This window comes from Canis lupus, chromosome 30 (assembly GCF_003254725.2).
Source record: "Canis lupus dingo isolate Sandy chromosome 30, ASM325472v2, whole genome shotgun sequence".
In the NCBI taxonomy this organism is placed as follows: domain Eukaryota; kingdom Metazoa; phylum Chordata; class Mammalia; order Carnivora; family Canidae; genus Canis; species Canis lupus.
Window position 1 is genome coordinate 15,337,366 of NC_064272.1, and position 13,237 is coordinate 15,350,602.

At 41.6% G+C, this 13,237-nt stretch overlaps 1 protein-coding gene across 2 annotated transcripts in view; it reads right to left on the bottom strand.

The window, feature by feature from the left end:
• SHC4 (SHC adaptor protein 4) overlaps nt 1–13,237 on the bottom strand; it is a 132,275-nt gene that overhangs the window by 88,510 nt on the left and 30,528 nt on the right. For both annotated transcript variants that reach the window (XM_025472861.3, XM_025472862.3), the window contains exon 2: nt 3,654–3,724. In XM_025472861.3, the coding sequence (XP_025328646.1) occupies nt 3,654–3,724 (71 nt within the window). The remainder of the gene's footprint in view (nt 1–3,653; nt 3,725–13,237) is intronic.

Here is a 13,237-nt window from a genome sequence, read left to right on the forward strand (position 1 = left end):
TTGTGCCCTGGGCCAAAGGCAGGCGCTAAACTGCTGTGCCACCCAGGGATCCTGCCCCTAACGTTTTAATGATAACATCCATCCAAGACTATTGGTAACAAAGCAACTTGAAAAGTGGCCAAATGTCGAAATACATATAAGCGGAGAGAAGAGGGGTGGGTGGCTCAGTTAGTTAAGTATCTGCCTTTGACTTGGGTCATGATCCCAGGGTGCTGGGATTAAGCCCCATGTCAAGCTCTCTGCTCAGTGGGGAGCCTGCTTCTCCTTCCCCTTCTCCATCTCCTTCTACCTGATGCTCTCCTTGCTTGTGCTTTCTCTCTGTCAAATGAATAAATAAAATCTTTTTTTTTTTTAAGTTGAGAGAAGAAAGGAAAATGAAAGTAAAGAGGACAAAGAAAAGTATTTGGGAAGTAGGGTAGGAATTAAAGGTTTTAGAGAAAGTGAACCACTCTTGAGCTTCACAAATCTGCCCAGAACACAATGTGCCATGCCTGAATCACACATGCACACGTCTATGAGGAATAACGTCTAGATACTATGCCAGGCACCTTCCCTTGGGTGTGTACATTAGTTACAGACTGAATCTTCATGGCATAAAAAAAAATAATCTTTTACCATTTACTAAACAATACGAAAATATAGCCTTACAAGTTCACAAAGATTTTAATAATCGATACTAAAAATAGATACTACATGGTTGAGAGGCAAGAATATCAAATAGTCAGTTCTGCGGAACAATTTAGCAATACACACCAAAGGCTTTCAAAAGTTATATTGTGTGCCTTGAAGACATTGCGTGAAATGAAATAAATCAGTCACAAAGGGACAAATACTGTATAATTCTACTTACATAAGGCACTCAGGCTAGTCAAATTTATAGACACAGAAAATAGAATGGTGGTTGCCATGGGCTAGGGGAGGAGGGAATGAGGAGTTATGATTTGATGAGTACAGAGTTTCAATCTGGAAAGGTGAAAAAGTTCAGAGATGGATGGTAGTAATAGTTGCACAATAACACGAATGTACTTAATGCTACTGAACAGTACACTTAAAAATGGTTAAGATGGGGTGCTCAGTCGATGGCTCAGTCGATTAAGCATCTGCCTTTGCAAAGCTCAGGCTGTGATCCCAGGACCTTGGGATCCCACATGGGGGTCCCTGCTTTGCGGGGAGCCTGCTTTTCCCTCTGTCTCTCGTAAATAAATTAAAGATTTTTAAAAATGGTTAAGATGGTAAGTTTTATGTTATGCATACTTTATTATAATAAATAATAGTTGTGAATATTTAGCAACAGGGAAATGCTCAGGATGGTAGAAATAATATCAACTATTTCCCAGATTTTTTATAAAAATATTTAAAGTTCATATATGGAAAAAGGACTGGAAAGGTATTCCAAAATACAAAATGTTAGTAGACATAACCTTAAGTGAGATTATGAATGATTTTCTTTTTTCATACTTTTCTGTATTTTCCAAATGTTCTAAGTAACCACACAGTATTTTTATAGCTAGAAAATAAAATTTAAAAGCCCAGCCCCTAGACAGATGGTAGCTACACTTGTGGTGAGTACAGCACGTTGAATCACTATGAAACTAACGTTTAACACTGTGTGTCAACTATACAAAAATATATTAAAAATTAAAAAATAAAAGCCCCCCATCTCTACTCTCTTACCCTGCTTTATTGTTACAGTAATGGCACTTATTACTACATGAACCTATATTGTATATTTATTTGTTTCTTTGCTATATAGTCTTGTTTCTCCAGCTAGAACATAAACTCCATGAGGTCACAGAAACTTCTGCATCCTTAATTCTAGTACAGTTTCAGACACTTAATCGGCACTCCATAAATATTTGAATGAAAGAAAATGAATAGATGAATGAAAAAAAAAATCAGTCATTCTCTGGTAAGGAAAATGGGCATTTCTTTGCCCTGTGCCTCCATTCCAGGTACCCGGGGTAGCTACTTTCTTTTTTTCATCTGTAATCTGTTCAGGATTGGGAGAAAGGTTTTTCTCCAGGTTAAGGATCATTAGGATGAAAATAAAGCCTGGACATATCCAAAGTAGGACTACTAGCAGAGGAAGTCATCTAAACACCAGGTCACTTGCAGAATAGTTGAAGGATCTGAGAATGAGAAAGAGAAAACTCAGAGGAGAAGAAATGCAGCTATCTCCAAATCCTGGGAGCCAGATGGAACCATATTTTTATTCCATAAATCTCCATTGAGCCTCTCCATGTGCCAAGAACTGAGGTGGCCACCAAAAGTACAAAAGTAGAATTAGGGATCCCTGGGTGGCGCAGCGGTTTAGCGCCTGCCTTTGGCCTGGGGCGCGATCCTGGAGACCCGGGATCAAATCCCACATCGGGCTCCCGGTGCATGGAGCCTGCTTCTCCCTCTGCCTGTGTCTCTGCCTCTCTCTCTCTCTCTCTCTCTCTCTGTGTGTGTGTGTGTGACTATCAGAAATAAATAAAAATTAAAAAAAAATTTAAAAAAACAAAAACAAAAGTAGAATTAAATTTCATCTATGTGGCACCATAGGGAATACTGAGGGTCAGTGAGAAATTTGGGAAGGCAGATTAAAATGCATCATAGTGAGTCCAAAATAGCACTTCCTAAAGTGCATTTCATGGAGCCCTAGGGATATGTGAGATGTTCATTTACGTTACATGAAAAAAGGACTCTGGAGCCGAATAAGTTAGACAATCTTGAGATAGAATTCTTTAAACTCCTGCACAGCACTTCTCAGGGTTTTTAACATTATCTTGTATACTACACTCTCTTAAAGAGCAATATTACTCCTTTTCCCAAAACTTTGAACCACATGACACTTTTCCTACACCTATAATTTCATGGCATGAGCATTAAGAAGTGTTTTCCTGTCTTCATAATGAGAACATTCACCTTTAGAAAGGGTAGCGTGCAACCACAGATGCAGATGGGCGCGGTGGCTTGTCCCTGAGACACACAGCAGCACCATGTAGAACAGATGCCTGAGGCTTCATCCTGAATCACTCACATCAACCCAGTCCTCTCACCTTATCCCCTTCACCTCACAATTCTCCCAGGTACCAGTCTCGGCACTTCTTTGTTCCTCTTTCCATTCTTGCCTTGAACTTGACCTTCAGACCCCATGCCTTATACGTCTGCTTCTGACTTATGCTCTGTGTACAGTAGTACATGGTTCTTCCCCTATGCAGGGTAAGGCTCCCCTGGTTCAACTCTTCCATATAGCTCTCTGTATATAAAGGAGGAAGACTCAGGTTCTCATGTCTTGTAAATGGGGAGAACGTGATACAAAAAGCTCTTCCCTGGTCTTCTTTTCAGCTACTTAGTTCAAAAGGTCTGAGATTCTCTAATGTTTAATGGCCAGGAATACACTTAAATACTTTTGGTACCCAGAAAATCAGCTATTTCTATGACTACATCATCTTATCAGTTTTTATATGGAATACAGATGCTCCACCACACATTGGGGAATCTTTCACATGATGAGCCACTCATCCTAGGTCATTGAGCTATGTCCTACCTTCCAGCCATAAATAAAAACCCATGGTGACTTTGAAGGCTTGCAAGAAATTCCCACAGGGAGAAACTATTCTGACTGTAAACTGTGGTCCTCAAAGCCACTCACATTTTTGTTCTCTTACCTTGTAACTTGGGTTCTCATTCCAAAATCCAGTGACCTCATTGATTGCAGTACTTCAATACAGCCCATGTACTGGAATAAGGAAAAAAAAAAGAATAATTAGGAAGAAAATAGCACAATGATGTTTCTCATCTTTAGAGTGATTTCCTGAGAAACACCTTAAGCCAGCTTCTGATATCAATTTACACTGACATGCTCAGCCTACCATTGATATTTCTAACCATTAATGGACATGTGCCTTCAGCCTCAGCTCTTTATAAAACACCAACTAAATCCAAACTATGATACAGGAATGCAGGTAACAAAGATGATGTAAGTTCATTGGTTAAGAGCCTGGGCTCTGGTGTTGGACCGTGTGAATGTGAATCCTGGCTCTGCCACTTATTTGTTATGGAACTTCAGCAAATTCCTCAACTTCTCTGCACTTCAGTTTTGGCCCTGGTAACTTGGGGGATACAATTAGAATTGTTTTGAGAGTTAAATATTTTCACATGGGTGAAGCTCTTAGAACAGCGCCAGGTACATGCATGTGCTCAATTGTTATGTGAGGCAAATAATACAGGAACCGTGAAGCCTCTAAAGAGGTAAAACAAGCATACAACTGCATAAATACAGAATTCAGCAATATGACATTACTTTTTCACAAGATCATTTACTAAGAGAGTTCAAAATAAAGGAGAAAAGAGTCATGTCTTACAGCAGGAATTAGTAAATTTACCTTAAACACAGAGTATTTGAATAGGAATTGTGCCTTATAAGCTAAAAGACAGTTTATATTTAAGGCGACAGCAGTGAGAACCACGGGGACAAGAGCGATGTGGTCAGTCTATGCGTGAGAAGCTATATGTTGGCAGCAGTATGGAAGTAGGTTGTCAGGGGGAAGGTGAGGAGTCCCTGTGGAGGGGGAAGTAACGAGAGCCACCAAGGAGAGATGGTGGCAATAGGAAGGAGGGGACAAATTCAAGTGACATCACGGAAACAGATACTACATGATTCGGCAGTTGATTTGATCTAGAGAATCGGAGACAAGGATGAGTCAAGGATGACTCAGATGTTTCCAGCCAGGGTAGCAGAGGGAACAGTGATTCCATTAACAGAAACAGGAAAACCAGGAGAGGGAAAGATGATGGGTTGGTTTGGGACCCATTGACTGAAAGACATTGGTGGGGTATCCAGGAAATGATAAGCCTGCAGTTGAAAATTGGATTCTGGAATGGTGGAGAAGAATTAAGCCTAGGGATGCAGACTTAGTAGTCTTCTGTGTAGCTTTGCCAAGTGAGGCCGTGGGAGTAAATCCTCTTAGCAGAGCCTTAGCTGACAAGGGAGAGTGTTTCTCGGAGAATGAGCTCGGAAATGTTATGAGAGCCAAGCAGACTGATTGAAAGTGATCTGTCAGTTCCTTGGAAATTATATGCCTTCCTGTGTAGCCTTCCTTGGAAGTCTTCCAGCCTCCCTCTGCTTGGAAATGGCAAAAGCGCCGTGGAAAGATGGTAGGATCCAGGGGATGCCTCCTCAGATATTTCTTATAGTATTTCTGAGCAAATTCTGTAGATTTAGCATCCTATCAGCAAGTCAGCCTACCAAATGCTGCCTAGAGCCTAGTGGGAGGGCACACTGGCCAGGACACTCACCTGGCGATTCTCAGCCAGATGCCTATGTCAACTCCTCTTGGGTCTCTAGTATTGACACACAAAAAACTTTTTGAACATTTTATACCATCCCAGTCACAACTTAACTCCCCAAAGCTTGAACACTGGGAAAGTGGGTGATGTCTAGAGAGTTCTAGACTTACTAGGAATGGAAGTCTGGATTTGGGGGATATGGTGGAAACTATCAGAACTCTCAGAAACTATCAGAACTATCAGGACAGGAGGTCCCTAGGGTCCAAGCTCCATAGTAAGGTACATTAAAAAGATTATTTTCAATGGGGAAAATTAACAAGGCAGGAAACAACAAATGTTGGAGAGGATGCGGAGAAAAGGGAACCCTCTTGCACTGTTGGTGGGAATGTGAACTGGTGCAGCCACTCTGGAAAACTGTGTGGAGGTTCCTTAAAGAGTTAAAAATAGACCTGCCCTACGACCCAGCAATTGCACTGCTGGGGATTTACCCCAAAGATACAGATGCAATGAAACGCTGGGACACCTGCACCCTGATGTTTCTAGCAGCAATGTCCACAATAGCCAAACTGTGGAAGGAGCCTCGGTGTCCATCGAAAGATGAATGGATAAAGAAGATGTGGTCTATGTATACAATGGAATATTCCTCAGCCATTAGAAACGACAAATACCCACCATTTGCTTCAACGTGGATGGAACTGGAGGGTATTATGCTGAGTGAAGTAAGTCAGTCGGAGAAGGACAAACATTGTATGTTCTCATTCATTTGGGGAATATAAATAATAGTGAAAGGGAATATAAGGGAAGGGAGAAGAAATGTGTAGGAAATATCAGAAAGGGAGACAGAACATAAAGACTCCTAACTCTGGGAAACGAACTAGGGGTGGTGGAAAGGGAGGAGGGCGGGGGGTGGGTGTGAGTGGGTGACGGGCACTGAGGGGGACACTTGACGGGATGAGCACTGGGTGTTATTCTGTATGTTGGTAAATTGAACACCAATAAAAAATTAATTTATTAAAAAAAAGATTATTTTCATACCCTCACTGGCTGCTCCAGCTCCTCCTGCCTTTCAGTATCTTCTCCCGTTTCAGAATGTGGCTCCTGCTCCCCTGTTTCCTGCACCCCTCACCCTGGAAAGAATGAACTCCCCACACAGCGGGATACAGGTCGTGGCTACATGTTCAATTCCCACAGGAGGTTTGGTCAGTACAGAGGTGAGTGTCATCTTTCCCTTCAGCTATAAATCATCAAGTTAAGATGAGGTTTTAGTAACCAGCCCATCAAGACATATTTTTTGAAAATATAAACAAACACCTATGTTTTTCCACCTACACTTTCCACCAGAGTGATTTTTCAAAAATACACATCAGATCATGTCCCCCCATTGCTTAAAAACCCCGGCATTTATTATCAAGACAGATGTGTTACTATAAGCCCCCAGACCCTATGTTTCCTGGCCTCTACTTCCCCCCACAACTTCATCTGTGTCATTCTCCCCCATACATGTCACTGCCGCATTGGCCTTCTTTCTGTTCCTCAAGTATATTCAACTCTTTCCAAACACAGGGCCTTTGCACTTGCTGTTTTCCCTTTCCTCCTCTCCCCTGCTCTTCCCTCATCTCTTTCCAGGACTGACTCCTTCTCATCCTTTAGGTTTTAATTTAAATATCACTGCTCCAGAAGCCCTTTTCTGTCACCCTTCATTACAGGCCTCACCTGTCACCTTCATGCCACTGATTATCGGGTTTGCTTGTTAGCTTGCTTGTTTACTCTTGTCTTTATTCCCTTGACTATAAACACTTATCAGCACTGTATTCCCAGCACCTGGGACAGTGCCTAGGACATATTGATACTCAATAAATACTAGTTGGAAGAATGAAAAAAGCTTCTATTGTTCAACTCCAGCGGTGTCTTTATTTTTTTTTATTTTTTTTACGTTTTTATTTATTTATGATAGTCACAGAGAGAGAGAGAGAGAGGCAGAGACACAGGCAGAGGGAGAAGCAGGCTCCATGCACCGGGAGCCCGACGTGGGATTCGATCCCGGATCTCCAGGATCGCGCCCCGGGCCAAAGGCAGGCGCCAAACCGCTGCGCCACCCAGGGATCCCCAGCGGTGTCTTTAAAATGAGCAGAGGGAGAGAAGAGATGGAGGGAAGTGAAGGTTTGACTGGTCTCTCATCCTGGGGGATAAATGAGGCATACAGGAGAAAAGAGGACTCAGAAGGAGACTCAGGAACTATAAACTAGGCTGATACCTTTGGGAGACTTCTGGATTTCTCTGCCATTTCCTCTGATTTTCGTTTGTCCCCATTTTAGAGATTGGCAACAAATGACCTACATGGAAGAGGTTTTGTAGTTAAGTGGGAGGCGGGGGAGAGTGTGCCCTCCTCCTCGGGTGGTCCAGCGGCAGTGGGTGGAGGAGAGCCCAGGATGATAAAGTTGATGGTGGGGAATTTAACAGGAAGGGAGAGCAGGCTGTGTATCTGATAGGAATGGGAAAGAAGGCAAACAGAGTCAGTTGGATAGAGACGCTCCAAGGCCAATGAGGCTCAACATCCATGTGAGGGAGAGTGTCACAGTGAGGGTGATTCTCAGTCCAGTGACATGAATCACCAATGGTGGGATGTGGCTTATTAGTGAGGAAAGGGGTTTTTAGTGGGGAGACAGAGAACAGGGAGAGAGAGACTCTCCCAAGGCTTTGTTCTTAATCACACTTCATGGCAAAAACCACCTCCTCTGTTTCCTTCTAAGACAGATCCAGGCATTGTTTCCAATCCCCTTTCCTTCACTGAAACCTCCACTTTGCTCCATATACTTGACTGTCGGCAATGACACAGGTGACACCTTCTGTCAGCCTCACTGTGATAAACTGAAGTTTCTGAAGAAATGTGAGTCATGCCTGAGGTGATATGACAATGAGTACATTTCCCCTTCTACAGCGGGCCTGTGTTGAGAAAGCCACTCTGAGCAAAATGATAGGAGGGAATCAGTGCCTGATATTTCACAAGTATCCTAAAGCCCAGAATGGACTTGGTCTTCCCATTAACTCACATAGTCCATTTCACTCAGAAACCATTGCTATGAGGAAGCAGGAAGAGGGCAGTGCATAAAAACAATCTGTCCACTTGTTTGTTTAGGTACCTGATGACAACATAAGCAGATAGTGGTTGAATGTCAGGTCCTGAGAAAGGAGACATTTGGTTTATTGATTTAGGTACAAACTGGGAATGATAATACCTCCCACTCATTTATTAAATGCGAATCTGAATAAAATATGGTCTCTGTTCTTAAGAAACCCAGCCTCAGGGACACCTGGGTGGCTTAGTCATTAAGCATCCAACCCTTGATCTCAGCTCAGGTCTCTATCTCCTGGTCATGAGTTCAAGCCCCATGTTGGGATCCACGCTGGGCATGGGGCCTACATTTTAAAAAAAGAAGAAGAAAAAAGAAAAAGGAAAGGAAAGGAAAGAAACCCAGCCTCATAAGGATAAGAGAATCATGAAAGAGATTATTTATCTTTTCTTTCTATGAGTTTAGTCATTATTGTTAATTCCATTTAGTAGGTGGAAGCATTAAGGTCTATTAAAGGGAAACGCCTGGTTCAGTTTCATTTATTCAGTGAGACTGAATCAGGGTTTATCCCAGAGCCTGTAGCCCATTTCTGGGACTCTCTATGGAAGCCTTGTATAACAGGAAAAGAAGAAACAGAAAGGGTCACTGAACTGGATCCCACTGACCCTTCCTTTGGTCTACTGAAGTGGGTAGCAGCGAGATGAGCCCAGGGGCCACAGTTGTGAGAGCAGAATGAATCAAGCTTCTTCTGAGAACTACAGGGGGTGGCACATGAAACAGAAGACACTCCCTAATTCCTGACCCTGAGAGGACACGGAAGACCTTTATTAGAGGCATACAAGGGTGGTGAGAAAGTAGTGGAGCTTAGCAGTGCTCAGACAAACTTCCTATTCAGCACCTGACAGACAGCTTACCTAACTCCTAGCTCAAGCTCTCTCTTCACGCCCCAAGGCAGCAATAATATTCTTGTACTGTCTGAGCTTCAACCACTTGCTCCCAGGGAGAGGTGAACAGCCTATTCATAGCTGTGTGTGTCTTGGGCTTTGAAGAAATTACTAGGGTTTTCAGAGAGGAGGAATGATAGCTAGTTTATCAGAATTGTTCATATCGACTCTTTTATAGAATGATGACTTTGACCATATTACCTAAGGAAAAGGATATATATTCTTATATCCTCAGAAAGAATGTCTGAAGGACACATAAGAAACTGGTAAAAGGGACACTTGGGTGTCTCAGTGGTTGAGCGTCTGCCTTTGGCTCAGGTCGTGATCCCAGGGTCCTGGGATCGAGTCCCATATCAGGCTTCCCTTAGGGAGCTGGATTCTCCCTCTGCCTCTCCCTGTGTGTCTCTCATGAATAAATAAATAAAATATTTTTAAAAATAAAGAAATTGATACCAAAGGTAACACTGGTTACTACTGGGAATGGGAGAGAGTCAGGTTTTACTTTTTACTTTATACTTTTATACTGTTTATTTTTTCTTAATAAATAGGTAGTATTGTTATAGAGTTTAAAAATTAAATAAAGCCTACCTTAACCTCTAGGAAGCACAGTTCATTCATTATTAAGCAGGATTAAATCTCTTTTTTTTCTGTGGCATACAGTATTTCTTTCTTAGACTGTCCCTGCCCCTGTGCTAGGAGTATAGGAGACCATCATTCATAAGAAGGCTTCAGGCATAGGCCCTGCATGTGATAAGACAGGGAAGAATGACACTTTGAAACTATCAGAACACTGAAGAACAGTGTATGATTAAGTGTGATATGACAAGGGTCTGACCCTCATGCAATAAATGTTTGACAATAGTAGAGGCCATCAATTGTGGCCCAAAGACACTGCAGGATTTTTCTGCTCCCTTTAGATAACTTCTAGTCTTTCTCACTAAGAAAGGGGAGTTGGAGGGAGGACATTCTCTTCATAATCTTGAGGCATTGTCTCCACTTCCTTTCTTTCTATTCATGCCTCAGCTCACTGTAGTAGTTCTAGCCTCAGAACTCTCCTGAAACTGCCTGAGCAAACCAGTTACCTTGTCTTCTCTAGTGAACTGTTTCTGTTTTCCAGTTCACCTGCCTAGAACATTGCCCTTGCTAACCTCTACTCACCTCATTCTCTTTCCTCTGACCCTCTCTCCCTGCTTGGCTCTCATGAGAGCATTTTCTCTGATTCCTCATCACCATCCTCTGACTGTTCCTTCTTAGTCTACCTTGCTAGTTCCTTGTTTTTACCTGTCTTTTCTTTAAACAATGGTCCCTTCTCTCACACTATACCATTGGTTCTCAACTCCAACTGCATCTTAGAATCACCAGGGAAGCTTAGAAAATTCTGATGTCCAAGTTCTACCTCAGTCCCATAATCAATCTCTACCACGTATGCCTTCAGTTATTACCTGGGTTCTGGTGGCACAGAGATTTTCAACCCAAGTTCTTTCACATGATACAGACCAGTATAATCACATGAATATTCATTCCAATTGCATCTCAAATTCAGTAAACCCAAACTATTCCTCTACTTGCATTTCTGATCTCAAGCTACATGATCACCATCCACCTAGTTACATGAGCCAGAAAACTCAATTCTTTCCCTTCTTTCAAATCCCTCATCCAACCAGGGGCCAAGCCCTGCCAATTCAAGCTCCATCTCAACTCTTGGATCTGCTCTGTCTTCTTTCCTCAACTCCACACCCTGCCCCGATTTTTACCATCCTCATTTGGGCACTCTGCCTCTCAACTGCATTGTGTGCATGTTCAATGTACCTAAAATGAACCATATTAATTTGGCTGGTATTAAGCAAGAAATCAATCTTTTTGTTCAGCCCTGTAGCCCCAAACCCTACTCCCCAAACTAGATCTTGATCTCAACAGCCCCAGGGAAAGGGGACCTTCGTATAAATACAGACAAAAATGTAAGACAGGGATTTTGACCTTTGACAGTCCAGGTACACAGACGTAGGAGATTTTAGGGATCACCCAGTATATTCTTTTCTCTACCTGAATTTCACCTTAGTGCTGACTTTTGAATATAACCCCCACTACCACAGAATCTCTGGTGTCCCACCCTCTGAATCTGCCTTTCCCAATGCAGCTAACGATTAGTGAAACTCAGGTGTGGCATGATATCACTCCATCCTATCCCACTCCATTCACACTTAATCTTTACAGGGCCCCCATCCTCAGATTAGCTTCTCAAATGTATAGAACTTCAAAGTCACCCGAGAAACTTAAAGAGCAGATTTTAAAAAGCAAATTCCTGGGCTTTGAGAGATTCTGCTTCAGTAGGTCTGAGTAACTGCATTTTAATAAGCATTCAGGTGATTTTGCTACAGGTGGTCCGAGAACCACACATTAGAGAAAACACCAGACCCTAGGAAAAGCTCCAAATTTCTTAGCTAGATGGACAAATTCCCAACTATCTCCTGCAAAGGTCACTTCTTTCATGAATCCTCTCCTCTTCTCCCCCTTCCTTACCCACAGTCTTGACCACACCCCCTTTCCTAAGCCTTCCTCTGCACACTCTGTGGACTACTAGCAGACCTTTTATAAAACTCTAGTTTCCTATATAGCACTTTTTATCAATGTGTATATCTCTCTTTTAAGCAAAAATTGTGTCTATTTCTTCTTTGTATCCTCAGTGTAGAGTGTAGCTCACCAATGTTCCTGAGATGAATAAGATGTGACTTGAATACCTTTTGAGAAAGGATAAGATGTGTATACAAAAATAATCACATTAAATATTTAGATAACATTAATCCCTTATCCAAACTAAATCTCATCTAACTTAGATCTCCCAAAAGCACAATCATAAAGGTCAAAAATTCAGTGCTTAATAATTATGATATTAATGACTGAATTAATTCAGATATAAGAAAGTAGCCAGATGATGAAGACAAACTCAGAAAAAGGGGCCTAAAAGAAGAAGAGAACCGAAACTACTCACTCAACTACTTTGTTGCTATTTGGGAAAGCAGATCTGATTTTTCAAGAGAAGCCAGAAATCAGACTTTATCTGTAAGTTTTCCTAATTTCAAAAGCCTATAGGTCACAATGAACAATCAAAAAGTGAAATTAAGAAAACAATTCCATTGTAACAAAATCAAAAAGAAGAAGATATTTATTAAAAAAATTAAATAAATGCAAAGTTTATACCTTTAAAAGTATAAAATATTGTTGAAAGAAATTCAAGAAGATCATAATAAATGGAAAGACATCGACCTTCATACATCAAATGATTTTATGTTGTCAAAATTAATCTACAGAATCAACTAAATTCCTGTCAAAATCCCAGATGGCTTCTTTTGCAGAAATTGATAAACTGATCCTACAACTCATACGGAAATTCAAGAAGCCCAGAGTTGCCAACACAATCTTGAAAAAGAACAAATTTAGAAGACTCACATGTCCCAATTGCAAAACGTACTACCCTGAAACACAATCAAAACAGGTGTGGTTTGCATAAAGATAGACACATATATCAAAGGAATGGAATTAGAATCCAGAAATAAGCTCTCATGTTTACTGTCAACTGATTTTTGACAAGGATGCCAAAATAATTCAAAAGGGGAAAGGATAGTCTTTTAACAAATGGTGCTAGAGCAACTGAATATCTACATTAAAAAAGAATCAAACTGGACCCCATATCTTACACTATAATGCAGAAATAAACTGGATGGATCCAAAATGATCCAAGACCTATGTATGAGAGTTAAAATGATAAAAGAAAATATGCAAAAATCAGGACCTTGGATATAACAGCAAAATCACAAGCAAATAAAAAATAGATAAATTGGATTTCGGGGATCCCTGGGTGGCGCAGCGGTTTGGCGCCTGCCTTTGGCCCAGGGCGCGATCCTGGAGACCCGGGATCGAATCCCACATCGGGCTCCCAGTGCATGGAGC